This window comes from Emys orbicularis, chromosome 14 (assembly GCF_028017835.1).
Source record: "Emys orbicularis isolate rEmyOrb1 chromosome 14, rEmyOrb1.hap1, whole genome shotgun sequence".
In the NCBI taxonomy this organism is placed as follows: Eukaryota; Metazoa; Chordata; order Testudines; family Emydidae; genus Emys; species Emys orbicularis.
Window position 1 is genome coordinate 37,318,722 of NC_088696.1, and position 21,819 is coordinate 37,340,540.

General features: G+C 50.6%; 1 protein-coding gene across 1 annotated transcript in view; it reads left to right on the forward strand.

The window, feature by feature from the left end:
- Positions 1 to 3,909, forward strand: part of LOC135888893 (cell surface A33 antigen-like) — a 96,493-nt gene extending 92,584 nt beyond the window's left edge. The window contains exons 3-6 of the mRNA XM_065416688.1: positions 340 to 663; positions 2,132 to 2,239; positions 2,708 to 2,754; positions 3,306 to 3,909. Of these exons, the coding sequence (XP_065272760.1) occupies positions 340 to 663; positions 2,132 to 2,239; positions 2,708 to 2,754; positions 3,306 to 3,422 (596 nt within the window). The 3' untranslated portion in view covers positions 3,423 to 3,909. The remainder of the gene's footprint in view (positions 1 to 339; positions 664 to 2,131; positions 2,240 to 2,707; positions 2,755 to 3,305) is intronic.
- Positions 3,910 to 21,819: the final 17,910 nt, after the last annotated feature.

Sequence of the window (21,819 nt, forward strand, 5' to 3'; positions counted from 1 at the left end):
GGAGCGAAATAGGTCTCTAGAAGGGTTTGAATGTAAGGAATTTGGCAGGCGTGTCAGGCGTACACAAGGTTCGGGTAAGACGTCACATTGTTGGAGGAGGTTTGTCTAGACTGAAGCTTCTGGGGTTACCTGCTCACTAAACAGAGCAGAAAAGTCTTGACATGCACAATACAGCTCTATATGGGGCCTAACGAAAGAACATCAGTTTAAAATCTTAATGAGCAGGGGAAACTAAATGGCAGGACTGGAGAGATTCATTTTATACATCTGCCATTGCCTGCTGACACATTGAACTATTTCTCAATGAAGGTGCCATCATCTGTGTTTCTCTTTCTGCAGAAATTACCCACCTGATGGTGAATCAAACCCCAACCAGTGTCAGTGATTTCGAAGGCTCAGAACTTACCATGAAGTGTACATTCAAGACAGTCAATAACCACAGCATCATGTATGTGCGATGGTATAACTATGGGACTGAGGGACTAAAGAAAGAGCTGGTGAATGACAGCGATGTGATCACAACCCTGCATTTGGACAATGGGTTTGCCGCTCTCACTTTGAAGAATGCGAATTCATCTAATACAGGAACCTACGTGTGTGAGGTGGGGATTACAGCAAGGAACCTGTCTGGGAATGGAACAGGAACCCAAGTGATCATCAAGAGTAAGTGCCAGAATTTCCTACTTGATCTTCTTGGGGAAATGGGGGCGAGTGAGTGAGAACAAGAGCACACATCTCCTGGAAGGTGTTGAGTGTCTTCAGTTCCACCTTCAATGGGAGCTGAGGGTGCTCCACGCATACCCAGAAGCACTAAACTCCTTGCAAGATAATACCGTCCTGCAGAGCTCTAAGGGGGAACAATGTTTCCATTTTAGATCCTTTACAGCCAAATGTTTCACATGGCCTCAAATTAGTCTCTAAACGTATGCTTGCCCATGTTGCATGGAGACCCACTGGTACATTCAAAGCCTGCCTGCGTGCCTGGAATCTGTGAGCGATAGCAGGGTAGTTAGACATGAATTCATGTCTGATTTGTGGATGCGTGAAACCTGGGGCTGCTTCTTATGTCAGATCCGGTTCACATAAGGATCCATTTTGCAGGAGGCAACTTCTCCAGACTGAACATTCGGGAGGGTGGGGGGATGGTTTGCTGGTCTTGCCAGGCATCATAAAGCTATGAGTGGAACTAAGTGAAAGCATCACGTTAACCTCTGAGAAGCAGGGGATGTTAAGTGGCCAGGCTAGGAAAAGAACACAAAATACTGGAGGGGGAGACATTTATTTTAATATATCCCCAGTCACCAGCCATTTGTGACTTTCGTTCCATTTCCACTGCCATTTTTACCAGAGTGACCATCCATGGTAAATAGCAGCATTTTCCTCTCAGATCTTCACTGTATTTCCTAGGGAAGAATAAGGACTAGGAAAGGAAGAGCTAATGCCAATACTTTGCATGGGGTGATATTGATGGGATAGGAGTTGCCGGCAAACAGAAGGAGAAGGCAAAGCTATGGAGAGATTTGCAGTGAGAAGTCAGTGATTCCCGGTGGCTTTCCAGATCCTGCCCATCTTTTTTTTTTTTTGTCATCCAAGTACTTACAACCTCCCCCCCCCCTTCCGGATGTCCCTCGCATAGCAGCACAGCATTGCTGCCCACCAGAATTCTCGGAGCCACTGGGTGATGGGTGAATCACAAAGGGTTCAGAGAAGCACCTCCAGGTTCAGAAGCTCTTCTCGCCCGTATTGAACAGTCAGTTTCACCATGACAGGCTCCTTACTTTAGCCTAACTGATTAGCCCATTGCAAATACCATCTTCTGACAAATGAATCCAGCAGGTTGGTGTCGGTTATTCTTCCAGTCGTGGTGGAGCAGCGACCCAGTTTGCCTTTTCTCCTTCGGCTCTTCTGCCGCGGGACTGCTCGGGTGGTGGTGGTGGTGGTCTAGTGACCTAGCTCACAGCATCGTCCCCTGCCCCTATCCAGCAGGACTCCTGTAGAGGTGGTAATGCATGACCCAACTTACGTTGTCTTTCCCTAGAACTAGTGGTGATGGGAGTGTAATAACTCAACTTCCCCTGCCTCTGTAGCCCTATCTAGTAGGACAGCAGCAAATTAATGTTTCTTTCAACAGCACATGATCCAATGAGCTCTTACATTGTTCCTGGAGTTCTGGCTGGGACACTTCTCTTCTTGCTGGTGCTTGGTATCCTTTTGTGGAGATGGAGACAGAGCTCCAAAGGTAAGATTTACTTGGACAATAAATGTAAGCAATTTCTGCATAAGGGGAGCTCATAGGATGCCGATAGATTCTTCTTCGTGTTCTTCCTTTAGCTGAATAAAGAGTAATTTGGGGAATTTTTGCCAGTGAACATATAGCAGTGGTGGTGAACTGGCAGCCCTAGTTAGTGAAGTCTCATACCTAAGCACAGATGCCGCCTGGGCAATGGTAGGACTATTCTATGTCTCCTCCTGACCGGAGGAAGCACCTCAAGGTGTGAAAGGTGGATTCAGTCTCCACGTCTATTCCACCTTTGGCTGGATTGTCAACAAAGCCACCAATTATTGGCAATTGCTCGGGTGGGAACGTGTGGGATGTAGATACTGCTCCAGTATGAACTAACTAGACTGACAACTAACTCCTTCATTTAAGTGACCCAAAGGTCATCAGAGAATAACCAGCTTTGTCACAACTTCATTTTTTTTCCAGAACCACTTCAAAGCAGGTCAGAGGCAGAGATGAATCAGATGGAGACGGTGAGTTGGAGAGCTTATCATAAGAGCGCATTTAATTTTTCTCTCTAGCATAGGGGAACTGGGTGTGGAGCATCAACTCCAGGAATACAAGGTAATAAAGAAATCAGTTCTCCTTTTACAGACTGTAGCTCCAAGAACTTCAGGGTAACAGAAAATGCAGCAGTAGTCCTGGATAGGATCAGGAGTGGTTCGGCATTTAAAAAGTTAGAAGGGATCAAGAATTAGCTTTGGAGCAAAGATAAAGAGGACATAAATTAGTCATTGCACAGGATCTTCAGCGATAATAGAGAATGCAGCATTAGTTCTAGGCAGTGGGACTGGGAAACCTCAAAATACTGGAGAATGCAGCATTTGCTCCATGAACTTTAGAGGTGTTTCATAATCAGAATACAGCTTCCTAAAAAGTCAGCACACTCTTTTACAGTGCCTGTGTCAGTGGAAGATGGTCTAGCATTATAATAGTATGATTGGGCATCACTAACCATTTACTTTAGACCTTGCAAAGCAGAAAGGAATGAGCAGTCTTCACCCATTTTCCTCTTGCTTTGCAGTCTTCTCCTCCACCAGCTGATGACGTGACTTACCTTAACTTGAACTTCCACGAAAGAGATGCAAAAGCAGAGGAAGATGTTAACATATATGCAAATGTCAACCCTCATCATCGCTAGGGGAAGAGCTAGTGGGAATTAACAGACGGGTAACCAGCATTTCACATGTCCATTAAATGCAAGTCTCCATAAAACAACGAATTAGCTGTTAGAAAAAGATGTCCTTGGAGATCAAAGTCCTCTAGTTATGAACAGAGCAGGTAGCAGTGCAAGATTCCCTTGTTTCCTGCTCCACCAACATGCCTCAACTCTGATCTGGAGAGACCAATTCTGTGGGCAAACGGAGAGTTCTGCTAACCCATCTACTCTTGGCCTATGTGCTGTAATCAGATTGTAGGAACTTTCAGTAGCTATTTACCAGCTCTGTATTTGAAAAAGTGATCAAGAGCCAAGCCCTTGAGCCACGAAGTATGGAAAATGTTGCCACCTTGTTGTGGGAAGCACTGTCCTCCACTGAAGATGCCAACTGTGCTGAATCAGGAAGGAAAAGCCTCCGAAGAGCCATGCTCCCTACACTGGAGGATGTACAATAATGCTGATAAGGCTCAAGAGCAATTTCCCATACTTTCATGAATGAGACTGACATGATTGTTTAATCTTTCTAAGCACAAAGTAGGCTTCTCTGTTGGGAGTGAATTCAGCTTCCCTGGATTTCACCCACTTAAGAGCCAAACAACAACAATATGAATTGCTTCGCTAGCAGATTTTAAATATTAACTAAAGCTTTTACAGCAAGTTGAGGCCAGGATTAAGTGTGTGCAATTGCACTGATTGAAATGGAGTTGTACCTACTTACACCAGGAATGGATTTGTCCCCGTGTGTCTGTGTGGCTTTACTGTAAATTTAAAAAGGAAATGTGTAATTTAAAAAAAAAAAAAAGCATCATTTCTCGTGGTGTAAGTAGATTGTGCAAATTTTAGAGAACCCCCCCGGAAAAAATAACCCAAGGGGAGGGCTCCCAAAAATGGAGAGACGCTCAAAAAATCAACAGGAGTGTCTGAAAATCTTCCCATAATGCATTGATTTTTATGACTACTGCAGATGCATGAGATATAACTTGTGCAGATCACAACTCATGGATGCCATAAGGATACAACCAGAAGAAACAGCACAGCAACCATGTGAACACCTGCAAAATGTTCTGCTTATTATTAATACCTGCATCAATTCATTATTAACTAATACATGGCATCACCAGTTTTCAAGACTGAACTCCCCAAAGAAAAGACAGCTATCGAATTGCATTGTGATTGCACCAAGACTGGGTTTGGTCCCCTTATGTGGGGTAGGTCTTTAGCCCCATCCGTTTCATTAATGCAAACGATGGGTTATTCAGTGGTAACTGTTGTTCATTGGGTATATGGCCTCTGCACATCCACCCAGGGCTAGGGTTACCATATTTCAGCAAGCAAAGAGGAGGACGGGAGGAGCCCCGCCCTAGCCCCGCCCCTGTCCTTCCCTAGCCCCGCCCCCATCCTGCCCTAGCCCCGCCCCTGCCCCTCCCACTCCCCCCCCCTCAGAACCCCCAACCCTCCCCCCACTCCTTGTCCCCTGACTGCCCCCTCCTGGGACCCCTGCCCCTAAGTGCCCCCCAGGACTCCACCCCCTACCTAAGCCTCCCTGCCTCTTGTCCCCTGAGTGCCCCCTCCTGAGACCCTCCCCCCATCCTAACTGGCCCCCTAGGACTCTACCCCCTACCTGTACCCTGACTGCCCCAACCCTTATCCACACCCCCAGACAGACCCCTGGGACTCCCACGCCCCATCCAACCACTCTCCACCCCCTGACAGCCCCCCCCAGAACTCCCGACCCATCTAAACCCCGCTGCTCCCTGTCCCCTGAGTGCTCCGATCCCTCTCCCCACCCCTGCCACCTGACAGCCCCCCCCAGAACTCCCAAACACCCCCCCCCGCTCCTTGTCCCCTGACTGCCCCCTCCTGGGACCCCTGCTCCTAACTGCCCTCCAGAACCCCACACCCTACCTAAGCCTCCCTGTTCCTTGTCCCCTAAGACCCCCCCCAAATGCTCCCCAGCACCCTACCCCCTACCTGTACCCTGACTGCCCAAAACCTTATCCACCCCCCCACCCCCAGAAAGCCCCCCCGAACTCCCGACCCCCCCCCCCCCGTCTCTTGACTGCCCCCTCCAGAACCTCCCTGTCCCTTCTCCGACCCCCTGGCCTCCTTGTTGTTGGCCTTCGCCTAATGTCTCTGTGAACTTGCTCAGGAACGGCCTGAGACGTTCGTCCCGGCAGGCTCGTCCCGGCACGCTGGGCAGCAGTGGAGGAGGAGCGGGGGAGGAGCTCCAGACTGCCGGAGGTGATCTGCGAATGCAGGGAGGGAGGGAGGGAGTGATCTCTGCTGCAGGGGAAGCGGAGGAGGGGCTCTCTCTGGCTGTTGGAACCCCATGTAAGTGGCACCATCCGGCCGGCTGCCCTGTTAGCCGTGCGCGCTCTGCACGGGGGAGAGGGGGGAGTCTGGACATTTACAAATTCCCCCCGGACGCTATTTTTAGCTCAAAAAGACAGACATGTCCGGGGGAATCCGGATGAATGGTAACCCTACCCAGGGCAAATCTGCAGAGGCAGTCCTTCCAGAAGAAGAAATAGGTAAATACCCACCATGAACACCACATATGCAGGGTGGAGACCAAATTCAAGCCTGGCTGAAGTCATTAAGGTTTTCACCCATTTACACCAAGACTCTACATGTGCCTTACAATATAGATAAGAATGGCCATGCTGGGTCAGATCAATGGTTCATCTAGCCCAGTATCCTGTCTTTGACCAGTGCCAGATGCTTCAGCGGGAATGAACAGTACAGGGCAATTCAAGTGATCTATCCCCTGTTGTCTAGTCCCCCCTTATGACAGTTGGAGGTTGAGAGACACCACACTGAATGACTAAGCTGTATACAAAATACACAGCGGTTGCCCTAAACTCTACAGTTTACAGCAGAATTACTGCTAGTGGTTTAGGCCATTACTATACAATACTGCATTGTAAGGGGCTTGACTCACTGCCTGCAGCGCCTCCTGCTGGTCGTCCTCAGGGAATTAGCTCTCCCAGCATCCAGAGTGCCCTCTGCAGGCCGGTGATCCACCTTACCGCTGGCCCTGTGTCCCTCCCAGGACCCCGGTGCCCCGTTTACCTGGGGTGCTGCCCCTCTGGCAGTAACCCCTCACAGCCTCAGGGTCTCCCCCTCCCAGGGGAACCCCCACCCCCTATCCCCACTTTGCCTCAGTGTTCGGTTACTGCCAGTCCCCATCTAGCCCCCCCCCCGCTCACTGGAGTGGACTGCAGTGTAAGCCACTCATCATAGGTAAAGGGGGTTTGGACCTGCTGCCTCTGCCTACCCATGGGCTGCCCCCTGCAACCCAATACCTAATGGGCCTTACCAGGCCTGCAGCCTGGGACTTTCCTAGGCCGGAGCTCCCCGGCTCCTTAGGCCTTTCCCCAGCCCTGCTCCAATCTAGGTTCCCTTCTTGGCACCTTGCAGGCAGGCCCTTCTCCCTCTACAGGCAGAGGGAGACTGCCTGGGCCTCTGGCTCACCGCCTTTTATAGGGGCCAGCTGGGCCTGATTGGGGCATGGCCCCGGCTTAGCCTACTTTCCCCCAATCAGCCCAGGCTTCTTGCCCCAGCCACAGCCCTCTCCTGGGCTGTTTCTAGCCCCGCAGGGCAGGAGCGGGTAACCACTCTGCTACACACACACCCCCTCAAAACCCCCAGCCCTGGAGGGAGGGGGGCCTCTCTGCCTGGGCTCCCTGAAGTTAGCCCTCCAGGGTCGTCCCTCCAGGCCCGCCAACCTCCTTTCCGCGGCCTCCCAGCCCCGGGCCATCTCCCGGGTTTTGGGTTTCGGCCTTCCTTCGGGCCAACTCCGCGGCCTCTAGCTGCGCCCGCAGGTCTGAGTCCCCCAGGCCCTCTTCTTTTCAGGGTCTGTGTCCCCACAGTCACCTTGTCCACCCCCACCTGGGTCCCGGCATCTTGCTGGGCCCAGTCCGTTTGCGTTTCCTTGTCACCGACCTCCCTGGCGACTGTCTGGGTCCCGCCCTCTCACAGGGTCCCCACCGTCCCGGTCGCAGTTTTCGCCACCTCCCCTGGGTGGCCCACTGGCCGGTCAGCCACTCTCTCAGCCGCCTCCAGGTGCGTTGCCCCCACCCTAGGGGGCAGTCTTTCCGCAGGTGGCCCAGCTCGCGGCAATGCCAACAGGCTCCCTGCCGCGGTGTTGCCCGGGCCTCCTGCTTCTTCCCGTTGTCCCTCACTGGGCCAACCCTTCGTGGGTTGCCCTGGGTCATGTTCCTTGGGGCCGGGCAGTCCCGCCAAAGGTGGCCCCGCCTCCCACAGGCCCAACACGCCCGCAGCCGCCTGGGTTCCCTTACCCAGCTCGCTGTCTGAGGGACTGGGCGCTGTCCTAGTTTGGTGTGAGGCACCCTGCCCCCAGCCCCGTAGGGACAGTCCCGTTTTATGTTCCCGTGCCTGGCACAGACGTAACAAGTCCTTAGTTCTGCTCCAGGCCTCCTGGCCCTGGGACCGGGCTCCTCCCTCGGCGGTTCCTCCTGAACACATGCCGCAGGAGCTTCCACAAGGCCCGCTGTTCCTCCAGCAGCCAGGCCATCTGTCCTTGGAGGGCCCATTGCACCTCCCGCAGTCCCTGTGGGTCATCAGCCCCCTTCCACTGGGGCGCTGACCCTGAGCCCCACCCACGGACAACACCCGGAGTCTCAGCAAAAAAGACCCTGGTGTAACAGGGCTCCATCACCCCCTGCTTCTCCACCTTCAATGTTCAGGCAATAGTCCACTGTCCTTTCCCAGTCCCTTGTATTAGGGGTGGACTGCATGTGCCCACATTCTCCAATTGTAAGGGGCTTGACTCACCGCCTGCAGCGCCTCCTGCTGGTCGTCCTCAGGGAATTAGCTCTCCCAGCATCTGGAGCGCCCTCTGCAGGCCGGTGATCCACCTTACCGCTGGCCCCGTGTCTCTCCCAGGACCCCGGTGCCCGGTTTACCTGGGGTACTGCCCCTCTGGCAGTACCCCACCCCCATCCCCACTTTGCCTCAGTGTTCAGCTACTGCCAGTCCTCATCTAGCCCCCGCTCACTGGAGCGGACTGCAGTGTAAGCCACTCATCATAGGTAAAGGGGGTTCGGACCTGCTGCCTCTGCCTACGCATGGGCTGCCCCCTGCAACCCAATACTTAATGGGCCTTATCAGGCCTGCAGCCTGGGGCTTTCCTAGGCCGGAGCTCCCTGGCTCCCTAGGCCTTTCCTCAGCACTCATTTCCAGTGAAGAACAACACCTTTATTGAAATATATGTAGTATTGATCCTAAATGAATAGCTTATGTGCCAGTAGGTGGTGCTCTTTGCACTGACTGTCTGCTTGTACACAGACCGGTGGGCGAGGTCATATCTTTTACTGGACCAACTTCTGTTGGTGAGAGAGACGAGCTTTCCAGCTGCACCAAGCGCTTCCTCAGGCCTGGGCACGGTACTGAGAGTGTCACAGCGAAATACAAGACCAAACCGATAGTTTAGCAGAAGCAGTTAGCACATATTCTAAGGGACACGTCAATTGTCTTTTATTGGACCAACTTTGATTGGTGAGAGAGCGAGGGACAGTTCCCCCAGGATATGTGCTGAAGAAGAGCTCTGTGTAGTTCAAAAGCTTTTGTCTCTCACCAACAAAAGCTGGTCCAATAAAAGATATAGAATCATAGAGTATCAGAGTTGGAAGGGACCTCAGGAGGTATCTAGTCCAAACCCTTGCTCAAAGCCGCACCAATCCCCAACTAAATCATCCCAGCCAGGGTAACCCATTCCAGTGCTTCACCACCCTCCTAGTGAAAATGTTTTTCCTAATATCCAGCCTAAACCTCCCCCCAATGCAACTTGATACCATTACTCCTTGTTCTATCATCGGCTACCACTGAGAACAGTCTAGATCCATCCTCTTTGGAACCCCCTTTTAGGTAGTTGAAAGCAGCTATCAAATCCCCCCTCATTCTTCTCTTCTGCAGACTAAATAAGCCTAGTTCCTTCAGCCTCTCCTCATAAGTCATGTGCTCCAGCCCCCTAATCATTTTTGTTGCAGGGGAAACTGACTTCTGCAGTTTTGGGCACTAAGGGAAATGGATTCAAACACCCTGAAATTATAGATCTTTCTCCTGTCCCTCCCAGCCTCAGACCTGGATGCACAATGGGTGAAATCCTGACCTCATTGAAGTCCGCTGGAATTTTTGCATGGCACTCGCTCCACAACATTTGTGAGGGTAAAGCGGCTCTGGACAAGTTGGATCCCCCCCATGTGCACACAGGCCCTGGTTCCCAGCATGCAAGGGGAATCGGGGATGCCATTTCTGGATGCATCTTGGCTCAGCAGGGAGGCAAAGGATGACATCTGCCTGTGCCAAGGGGCACTGTCACACCCTGTCCAGCTGCTGGAAAAGCTCCTGAGGGAACATTGGCACATACAGCGGGCTACAGCACTTTGGGCGGGTGTTCATTCCTGTGATAATTCACACATTCAAGAGTTTTAACAGGGCAAGTCCACTGGGTTAACACCTTTTTAGGCTGTGGAGGATGGTGGCTGAGTTGTAGTACAATCATTGTGCGATTCTTTTTTCTTAGCTGTTCACACTTCTTATCAGCAGTGTTCAATCACTCTTAACCACCTTAGCACCATTTGCTTTGGGGAAGTGGGGGATGGAGACATGCACCCATTTTTTTAACCGTTCTTTGTCGGCAGTGCTAAGTGCGCTTAGTGGCTCTTACGGAGCACTAATCGCTACTCAGGCCTTGGCTACACGGGCGTTGTACAGCGCTGCAACTTGCTGCGCTCAGGGGTGTGAAAACGCCCCCCCCCCCCGAGTGCAGCGAGTGCAGCGCTGTAAAGCGCCAGTGTATTCAGCGTATGCAGCGCTGCACGCTCGCTCACAGCGCTGCAAGCTATTCCCCTCGGAGAGGTGGAGTACTTGCAGTGCTGCGAGAGAGCTCTCGTAGCGCTGGCGGCGCGACTACACTCACGCTTCACAGTGCTACCGCGGCAGCGCTGTGAATTCTCAAGTGTAGCCAAGGCCTCAGTCTGAAAATGGTCAAGGTTGCGAAGTGGGGGCTAGGAAGGGCCTTTTAATCACAGTGTGGTGGCAGCTGCCTGTATTGGTACTTGAATTGTGTTTCGTTTTTCTGCACATCAACCAAGCTGCAAAGACATTTCTCTACCCATAGTCTGTGTTGGGAGTTCCGCTACATTTGGAGATAACGATGGGGTCTGTAAGCACATCACACTAGCTGCACTTTCCCCATCCTTGGGACTTTGGCTCTTTTGTAACCCACGTGGGGAGGGGAAGTGGGTGTGGGACATTTGCATGTGCAGTAAGATACAGTATTGCCACCCCAAATATTCAAAAATCATGAGTCATGCTCACCAAAAGTCATGAGATTGGCTTTAAAATAATGAGATTATGTAAAAGTTAGTAATTTTTGGGTACCCTGGGGTCACATGAGGGCCAGAATGAAGGCTGAACTCAATACAGATCCTCTTGACTCCAGAAGCCGGGGCTGTAAGGAAAACAGGAATTTTCATGAGATGCATGTCAGACTAGTTACACCATTCCAATTCCTGTGCTGTGAATTCTGGGACCCAATCCTGAGCCTGAAAACATCTTATGTTCATCATGGCTAGGAAGGAGGGACCTCACCCAGGTCAAGGAAATGATAACATTTAATGAAAGGACTATACGGAACGTGTAAGGAAAATATTTTAAGAAAGAGGTGGAAACCAGCAAAACATAATGGGACTGAATCCATGAACAACAGCCAAATGTTAATGTCTCTGCATCTGCCTCCTTGCCGTCCCCATGACAATGGGGGGATAATTGATCTTGGGGACAGATAGGGATGTCTCCTGCATGCAGTTTGTGGGGCAGGCACCTGGTGAGGTTCCAGGACTCCTACAGGCTTATTGTTCCCCTTATGGATGTTCATAGGGGTCCCCCTGTGAGGGGTTTTGGGTACCGGTGCAGAGTATGGTCCTGGGAGTCCTGCAGACCCCTCCCGGTCACTCTGGGTGGGATTGGGTCCTCTGCCTCAGAAGCACCTTGGGCAGTGGCCGAAGTAGGGGGTGGTGGTAGTGGTTCAGACAGGTGCAGTGGCCACAGGTGCAGTGGCCACAGATGCACCCAAATCTTGTTGGGCCACCAGCTCTATCGGTCTCTCCATTAGGGAATGCCCCCTTCCCTATGGTGTGCCTTCTGCTCCATGAACGGGTTCATCGGTATGTAACGGCATGGCACCCACCTCTCATGGGTGCCCCCTTCTGGTTGGGTGCGTCTGTAATATTTAAATAGTCCCAGCCCTGGTATCAGGCCGTACCCCAAGGCTTCCTCCCTGGAGGCAAAGGTTTCACCCTCTTGGTCTATTCTGGCCCCAACTGGGCCACAAAGTAGCTCAGTTCCCCTTCTGGGGGTTTCTCGCTGTCTGATTGTAAGGCAGTTCCTTAGTGGCCTATTGGAGGAGTTGGGGAGACCCAGGTCCACCCACTACTCTGGGTTCTAGTCCAGGGATCTTAAGAAGAGCAGCCACGTGCCACCGTGTCCCTTTAACTACACTGCTCTCAGTTCCCTGGGCCACTTTCCCATGGCCCCAGCCTTTGCCAAAGCTTCACCCTCACCTCAGAGCTCATCTAAGTTCAGGCCCAGCAGCCAGCCAGGAGCCCTTTCTCCCTCCCCCAGTCCCTGCCAGCACTGAGCTGTCTGTGGTGCTGCAGTTCCCTTTGGCCAGCCAGGAGCAACATGTGCACTCCTCTAGCTCCAGCAATCTTGCCTCTGTGCCCTTCGTTTGACCCGATAACTAGTGTCCCCTTCCCCTCCCTGGACCTAACCCCCAAACTCCACCCCGGTTCTGTGCAGCTCCTCTTTGTAAGTGGATACTAAAGGAGGCGTGGGGGGGGGGGAAGACGAGAAGCACTGAAACTGAAGGGACAACAAAAACAGCTATTAGACAAACAACTGTACGTTTTCTACAACGGTCCCACCCACAACGGGAACTCTTCTAAACCCGCCCCCTCCCTTCGTCCAGTCTGCGCAACAACAGGACTGGGATTGTTCATTAATAATCTGTTTTATAGCTTCTGCCAAAGGTATAATAATGATTGATTGGAAATCAATAAAATCATTGATCTCTAGCCGCGTCTTGCTCAGGGGCCATTTAAGGACTGAAGTGGAGTCGGGTTTACAACCAGGAATGTAGCACCAGAGCGAGAGGGATATTGGGGTGGGGGTGGGGGTCCACTGAAACTTACCAGTTCTAGGTTCTCCTTGGGCTTGTTGTGGGGGTGGGGGGGCTTCCTCAACCACCTTCTCTGGGTAGCGGTGCAGAATCACATACTCCGCATCCTCTGGCTCTTCTGGGGCGTCCTCTGCAGTTCCTGCTGCCTCCTCGCCCTGGCCCCCATCAGCATCCCGTCAGCCAATGAGGCCGCAGGGCTGAGGAAGGGGTCGTGAGCTCTGGACTGGGAGCCCTTGACAGCTCCCGGTCCAGCTCGTCATAGAAGGGGCATGGACAATGACGAGGTCTCCTGCAGCAACTGCGGGAGCCTTTTGTTCTCCCCTGCAGGAGCCTCAAGTGTTTGATGTGCTCCACGGTCCGTTCAATGCCCACCTGCTCCAGCCTCCCTGGAGATTCCTGGTACAGGTGAATGTTCCTGCTGCTCCAGGCAGTCGGGGAGGAAGGTGTTCTCCAGCCACACACTGATCAGCAGCACCCACGCGTGGCCCGTGAGCCAGGTGGCTGCTCTTGGAGCAGGATCCACGTTCCCCTGTACTGATCAAAGAGTGCAGCCGAAAGCTGTTCTGATGTGGTCAGCGCAGTTCATGCCTACAGGTGATAACGGGGGGACACGGCCCTTTACAGATTGCATAAGACCAGGCAGAAAAGTGCATTGTGGGGCAGGGGGTGGAGGACGATTGAAACTCAAGACCTGGTATAGTCTCTTTTCCCCTGACCATGCTGCCAGTTGGCATGGAAACGGGGCCAGGCCACAACTGGAGGCATGTACACCCCACCCCTCAGGTGGTCTAGCTCCCTCACTCTCTGTTTGCCTGCAGACACTTGGTTCTGAGGGGACAATGCGGGGAGATTGCACAACCACACGCCTGGACACGGAATACAGCCACTGGTGTAGATCTCACCAGGGCCGCCCGGGGGGGGGGCAAGTGGGGCAATTTGCCCCGGGCCCCGCAGGGGCCCCCACGAGAGTTTTCAGGGCCCCCACGAGAGTTTTTGGCGGGTCTTCGGCGGCAGGTCCTTTAGTGCCGCTGAACACACCCAGAGCGAGTGAAGGACCCACTGCCGAAGACCTGGAGCTTCTTCCACTCCGGGTCTTCGGCGGCAATTTGGCGGCGAGGGCTCCTTCCGCTCCGAGTCTTTCATGGCAGTTCAGCACCGGGTCCTTCACTCGCTTCGGGACCCTCCGCCGAAGTGCCCCGAAGACCCGGAGCAGAAGAACCCCCATCGCCGACCCCAGGCCCCCTGAATCCTCTGGGCGGCCCTGGATCTCACCTTACTCTGTCTGAAGTAACATGAGATTTCCTTTTGCCCTCTGCATTGCCTTCCTCTTGGCAGGTGTGACATACTTCATTACCTCCATTGTGACAGCTGAAACCTGTTGCATTGCTCACACCTAGACATGTATGGCCAAGTGGTGTTGTCTTCTTCCCAAACACGATCACCAGGGACATTCCTTATCACACCAGATACAGCTGCTCTCCTCCACCCTTCAGAGGGGTGACCCCTTACTTTGCTTACCCTCCATTGGGGCATTGCTTATTACCAATGGACGCTGCACTGCTCTTCTGGTTAAGTAAAACACACTCTTCTTTTCAAACTCAGATTGCCAGGTGTGTGTCATTTCCTATGCAGAGTTAATTTGCATCATTTTGTATGAAGGGACATCGCATCTGTGCACCTGGGTCTGCCATCTCCTGGATGTGGCGGCATGTATCAGGCATCAGGGATTTTCATTCTTAATCATGGATTTAATTCTGCAGCTACCCAGGCCTTCCATACGCAGGCAGCATGTCACTGTGAGGGACTGATGGGCCAACAGCAGAACTGCCACCCAAACCCTTCATGAGCTGTGGGGCCTCAGATAAAATAGGACTCAGGTGTGACCCATGGCTGGGTTTGGGTTTAGTTTTGCAGAAGGGAATAGAACCTGATGAGATTTTCAAAAGCAAAATTAAAACTGCCCCTCCCTTTTGCTCACTCTTTGTACTACAACCCCACTGCACCGCTCTTTGGGAATGACACCTGTATTTTACATGGTATCTTTGTTATTCTGGACCCCGATCCACACCCCCTCTGAGAGGATACAACTGGAATAGAAATTACTCAGACCTTGCAGAGGGAGATTCAGGGCCATGGCCATTGCTGGTCTGATACTTTCAAACTCTGAGAAGGCCGGGTTAGTGTAGAGTTTGATAGAGAAGAGAGGAAGTTTTAAAAATTAATTCAAGAGCAATATTTTTAAATTCACTGTGTGATCTGAGAACATTCAGGGAGACAGAATGTGAGAAAACCCTAGGGAAGTGGGCAGGGGACACTGGCAGGAAACTCACACATGGAACAAAGAATCAGCAGATAAAAATACCATCGAGCAGAGGAGAGTTCGTAAGGGACAGCGCGGAAAGGGGACGGGGGGAGAGAGTGCAGCAATGGCTCTGGGGTTACCTCAGCCAACGAGCTGCAAGAACTAAGAGCATCGGCTGTTGTAGCAGCAGATCTGACACCTCCTCAATTAGGGCCCCTGACAGCGCTGCCAGGGAAAGGTTCTCGAAGGAACATGAGAGCCCGGCTCGAAAGGCTGTCTCTGCTTTGGGTGCTTCTCCTGTCTCCGTGGCTGGGTGAGTTTGTGGGGTTTGGCTCTTTCAGAGAAGCGAGTGTTTCGGGGGAAGGAGGGAGGAACTGTAACAAATCTTTCTGTGGAATTAAAGGGCGTAGAGCGGTAACGACTGTGTTATTGGTTTTGATCAGAGCATCATCATTGAAAATCAATTTACAGCATTTACTTCTTATGCCAGGTGCACACTAGAAACTCCTGCCAGCACAGCACTGTCACTGAGAGGTGTGATTTTTATGAAGACGTTCTGTATCAGCAAAAGCCCCAGTGTAGATGCGATACCAGCCGGAAAGTGCTGTGGCCAGTGTAGCTTATTTTGCTGAAGGAGCTGGTGGAAGCTGTACTAGCAGGAGCACTTTCCCCCCTGCTCTGAGCGGTGTCTCCTCTAGGAGGGTTTGCCGGTGTAGTTAGAGTAGCAAAGCTTGTCTAGCACAGACCTGGCCATAGATTAAAAAACAATGGACTGATCTGAATTCAGGGCTGGCAGAACTCCACTGACGTCTGTGGGAACAAATCAGTGGAGATGTTGGCCTCTGTGTCAGCAAAGCTGGTAAAGAAGCTGTTTTACGATCGCTCTAGATTCTGCCACCCCTGCTCGTGCTGAGTAGCCCCATTGTGAACGTTTCCACCTTGCCCCAGCCCCCTTTTGCAGCTAACTCCAAGGTTCCCATCCCACTTCCCCTGCCAGCTTCCTAAGGTGGGTCCTCAAAATTTTTCCGTCGCGCCCCCCCTTACCCATAATGGAACGTGTCTGGGTCCTCTCCGGGAACCGTGGCTGGGAGCCAGAGCTGGGAGCAGAGAGCCGAGCTGCAGTCGGGGCCGGGAGCTGAGGCCGGTCGGAGCTGTGGCTGGGGCCGTGGCTGGGAGTGGAGCCATGACTCTGGCCGGGGCCGCAGGGAAGAGCAGGGCTGGGAGTTGGGGGCTGACGCCGGGGCTGCAGCTGGGGATGAGGCTAGCAGTGGACCCACCACCGGGGGTGTGAGTGGGGTGCGCTCCCTCCCTGGCCCCCATGGGGGCTGGCCTTGACCCCACCGTGCCCCCACCCCAACCTTCCTGTACAGTTTGGGGACCACTGCCGTAAGGTCTCCATGACAAGCTCCCTGGTCTCAGTACCGCCCCTCCTTGGGACCAGTTTATATCACAGACATAGTGCATTGACCTGTAACAAACACCCCAACACATGGTCCATTGATCACCCCCAGTGCACACAGTCCTTAAAATCTCACACCGTCTCGTCTAGTGACATAGCACACATCCTGCTCTGGCCTCTTCCACCACACCCAGCATCTCCTGTCCTTCAGCCTGGACAGCCACCCCAGCCCTTCCAGCTGGAGGGGAACCCCGCTCTGCCCAGTAGGAACACACGCTCACCCCTCCAGCGCAGCCCTCACTGCCCTTGTTCCGTTAACCGTTCCTCTCAGACAGGCCAGGAGCGAGGCCCTGCTGCTGCTCCACTGGCCCTCAGCAGACACGGCGGCAGAAACTTCCCAGGCTCCGGCTCCAGTTCCGGCGCTTGCTGTGATGCTGGTTCTGCAATGTGCTGCTCCCCAGGGCCGTCCCCAAACAGCCCCTCTGAGTGCAGACCCAGGAGGTGCTGTAGCTGCTCTGGCAGCAGCACCTCTTTCAGTGACCGGCCTCACCCCCAGGGTCACCTCTTGCCCTTCATCCAGCAGCTGGGTCTCCTCCTGATGGGGGGAGTGCCAATCCCCACTCAGCAGATCATCATGCAGCGCTGTGAGCTCTGCACCGGCTGCGGCTCCCACAGCCTGGTCAAATTCCTCGTAAGAGAAGCAGGGAGATGGGGCGTCCCCTGAGTTCAGTTAGAATCCTTGACTTTGCAGTCGTCTGTCTTCGGCCTCTTGGTTCGCTCTCCGCACTGTTCTGCGGCCCAGTCGATCCCAGTGCTGCCAGCTACTCACACAGTTTTGTTGACACCATCTGTGATGCATGGCTAGAAAGGGTTAAACATCCCGCAAAATAAATAACCCACAGAAGACATGTGTGGAGATCATGTTTGTGTTTTTGTGTATTTACATATGTATGAGTTGGGTCAACAATGAAATCAGCAGTCCCTGTCTATCCTTTATTCTAATAATTCAGAGGTCAAAAGAAGATCCTAGCATTTAAATGAATTGTAAACATGGGATATCTCGGTATTCATCACTTTTTCAAATGTATAGTAAATAATCTGTGAATGGTGGAGGAACAAGCAAATGGCCTTATGTTAATTCGTATAACTAAGTGCCGGTGACAGACCTCCTTCAAATTCATCCTAATGACCTTTTGTTCCCTGAGGAACTCCCAACTTGTCAAAGAGGACATGAAATTGTATAAAAGATCCTTGGGTCCTGATTCTGTCATCTCAGATCTGCTTAGGCTTCATCAGGGGAAGTTTGAGTCACACGACTGAGGTCCCAGTTATGCTGGGATGCCCTGAATATGAGATTTGGACATTGGACTACGACCTATGAACTGAATTCTAAAGGAACTCTTTGCAACCACAAAACTCACTATCTCTGTTATGAATCTGACCCTCAATGGATTGAAGTCATGTCGGTCTGTATATTGATTTTTTAACCAGACTCTCTCTCTCTTTTGTTTTTTAATACATTTTAGTTTAGTTAATAAGAATTGGCTGTAGCGTGTATCTGGGTAAGATCTGACACATTCATTATCCTGGGAGGTAATGTGTCCGATCCTTTGGGATTGGTAGAACCTTCTCTTTTATATGATGAAATAAGATTTACAAAAATTTTCATCATATTTGACGTGGGTACCTGGATGGAGGCCTGAGGCTGGATCACTTGAAGGGAACTGTGTTGTTTGGACTTCTGAGTAACCAGTGAGGTAATAAAGAAGCTGTTTTATGCTGGCTTGGTAAATCTAAGTATTGGAATATCCACCAGCTTTTGGGGGGGTTGGCTGCCCCATTCTTTGCAGTTCACCCTAATTGAGTGACCACAGCTGGCCCCCAGTAGGAACCTGGTCACAGTGGCGTAGTCGTGCTGGGATACACATTACCACAGGTTAATTGGGTTTTTGGATGAGAATCACACGCTTGTCAAAAAAATTAATTTTGATATTGTAGAGTTTAAGGGCTAAAAATCAGTTACAGTAAGAGACCCATGATCAAGTTCCTGACAGAAAAAGCCTAGAAGAATTCTGCTCACAGAGGGGGTTGTCTTAAGAAAAAGGCCCCAGAGCAGGAACTGAAAAAATCTGTTAATTACCAGTGATAAGGAAGCAGACCCAGCGAAAATGCTTGTAGTGAGAAACCAGCAGCTAGAACTTGAACAAAAGCAAAAAATAGCTGATATGGAAGGAGAAGCTGCTGAAAGAGAACGCCTGTGGTTTGAACATGAACAAAGAATGGCAGATATTCAACTGAAGGAAGTAGAAGCGAAGGCAAAAGTGGACAGACGTAAGCTACAACTCAAGGGAATATAGGAACAACAGGAACTGTATCATCCTGGAAAGCCAGCTCCTCTCCACAGCAAGGATGGGGATAGAATCTATCCAGTTTGTAACAACGTTGGTATGTTGTTTGACTCTAAGCAGCTGTCTGTGTGTAATCAAATTTACCCCAACACTGCCACCTTTTATGTAAATGCTTTTACTGTGAGCTTGGGTGAAGGTAACCCCATAACTTGTGCAGAGAATGTAAAAGTCAATGGTAAAAGTGGTTTAGGGCAAATTACAGCTTCTAACATCACTCTTGTGAAAGCAGATCTTGTCAAAGAGGAAGATTATTTACCAAATCAGAGTGTGAATGTTGTAGTCCTCTATGAGTTTACTGAACGTGTGCCTTTAGGCAGAATCCATCTCAAATGGAATGGTGTTAAACATGAAGTTATAGCTGATGTAAGAAAGTTATTGCCTAAGGATCTTTTGATTGGGGATGATATTAAAGCTTTGTTCAGTCAGGTTGACATAAACCAGGCACAGGAAAGAAATAGTCCTGAACCTGTGTCTACTAGGGGCCAGGATTTGCCTATGGAGGGTTTCTCCAAATGTTTGTATGAGGAAGATAGCTGTTTATCTGTACTAAGAAGCAGTGCATATGTGGAAGAAATTTCTGAGTGTCTGTCTGGTATCTCAGAAGAGAATCTGCCCTTAGATAAGGCTCAGGAAGATGTTTCTCTAGAGCAAATTAAAGTTGGTGATCAGGTTAAAGCCCTAACTGAGGAAGGAAGGGGGACAGTCTTGGTGAGTGATAAATTGTTGGTTAGTAAAGCTTGGAAAAGTCAGCCTGACCCAGGTAAAAGTGTAATAAGACACTATTTGTGGAAACAGCAGTTTATCTGTTAAGGGAGGGGAAGGCAAAGAAAGTTTAGATGAGCAGAGGCTGCCTTCTGAGCTGATGGCTTTGTCTAATCAGCAGTCTGGGAAGGCAAGGCTGATGGAACGTGAGTATCCCTATATCTTACCTGTTACCAGAGTGGAGAATTGTGACAGTGAAGGAAATGTTCCTGTGTCTGTTAGGCAAGTCATTACCCCTGTGAAGGGAGCTACCCCAATCTCCAAGCAATTGTCCTTGAACAGCCATGTGTGCTGGGACAAGGGAAAGGAGATCCCAAGCTGTTTGTCTGTTAAAGGGGATGTTTCTCCAGCTCTTTTCTGTTTGTAGAGCAGACAGAAGAAGCCTGTCAACCTATGATGGATGAAAATTTATCAGTTGCCCCGAAGTTGGTTCTGGATACAACTGAAGCCCAGGAAGGAAGTGGTCCTAAATTTGTATCTGCTAGGGATGATATTGCAACTAGGTTGCATCCAGTTGATGTCATAAATAGCTCCCAGAGACCAAGTGATTCTGGTGCTTCTATTTTGCCTGTTGCTAGTGTGTTGCTGGGTAAAGATATGACAACCTTGTCTGATCAGGGTGATATCCTAGCCAGGGCACAAGGAAAACATGAAGGTGATTGGACTATGGTACCCACAGACAGTGTGGAAGCTTGTAACAAGGAAGGGAATTCTTCTAATCTTGTGACTATGAAGTCTAGCAGTTTACCTGAAAGGGGGTTTTGTGAAAATCTTCCTGATGGGCCAGAGGTGATTCTGGATGTATGTGAATTTAGAAGGAGTTTGGTGATTTGTCTGCTGTGCCAAAGTCAGTTCTGGACATAAATAAAGCTCAGGGAGAACCTGTTGCAGTGCATGATATTGCAGAAGGAAAGGAATTTCTGGGTGAAGTCTTTGAAGTCTGTAAAAAGTCAATAGCTGTGCCTAGTAGGGGCGAAAAGGAATTGTTTCCATTGACTCTTAATGGGCCATTGTTGAGAGTAAACAGTCTCTCTTCTGAGGAAAGTGTGTTGGTACCTAGTGGCCAAAGTCTTTAAAATTAAAATGAATCCACTGAATTTGCTTTCAAAAAAATCCACTGTGGGGAGCTTTGAGGAGATTTCAGATGGAATAAAAATTGTTAGGGAGTTTAAACAGCCCTATAAGCTTAACCAGCTTGTTGGGGAGACAATGGTGTTGGGACAGGACTGTCTCCATGTTGATTCTTTGAGGAAACAAACAGTCTGTATCTCTGGTTCAGAGGGAAGACTGGACAGCTGAATCTGCAGAGCAGGAGGACAGCTGTGCAGTGAATCTCTCGAGAATACAGGGGATGGCAGGTAAACTCTGAGCTCTAGATATTTTGGAAATGACTTGTTGTCTCTTAGTGGCCTTGACATCTGATTCCATGTAGAAGCAGAGGTTGGTAATGGAAGGAGAAAAGAACCTTGAGTCGAACATGCTAGTGAAAATTGATGGTTTCTCTTAAGGACTGTGCGCCTGACCACCCCTCCCCCCAGCCTGCATCTTGTGTCATCACTTACACCCGTGCAAAGGAAACAAAGCAGAACTGTGTATTTTACACACACTTTGCACAGTAGAACTGACAGCACAAGGTGAAGCAGAAAAACATTTTGTGTTTCTGGCTTTCATAAATTTTAAGGCCAGGGAAGGATCATTATGAACATCTACACTGACCTCCTGCACAACACAGGTCATAGAATCTCGCTTAGTAATTCCTGCATCAAGCCCAGAACTTCTTTAAGCTAAATCACATTAGAAGCAAGAAGACGACCAAGGACAGGGTAGGCTCGTTACTCAACGAGGGGCGGGGGGAACAGTAACAGAAAGTGTGGAAATGGCAGAAGTGCTAAATGACCTTTTTGTTTCAGTTGTCACCAAAAAGGTTAGTAGTGATTGGACATCTCACAAAGTGAATGCCAGTGAAAATGTGGTAGGATCTGAGGCTAAAATAGGGAAAGAACAAGTTAAAAATTACTTAGACAAGTTGGATGTCTTCAAGTCACCAGGGCCTGATGAAATACATCCTAGAATACTCAAGGAGCTGACTGAGGTGCTATCTGAGCCGTTAGCGATTATCTTTTTGATGAAGATGGGAGAGATTCCAGAGGACTGGAAGAGAGCAAATCTAGTGCCATTCTATAAAAAGGGAAATAAGGACAACACGGGGAATTACAGGCCAATCAGCTTAACTTCAGTACCCAGAAAGATAATGGAGCAAATAATTAAGCAATTTGCAAATACCTAGAAGATGATAAGGTGAT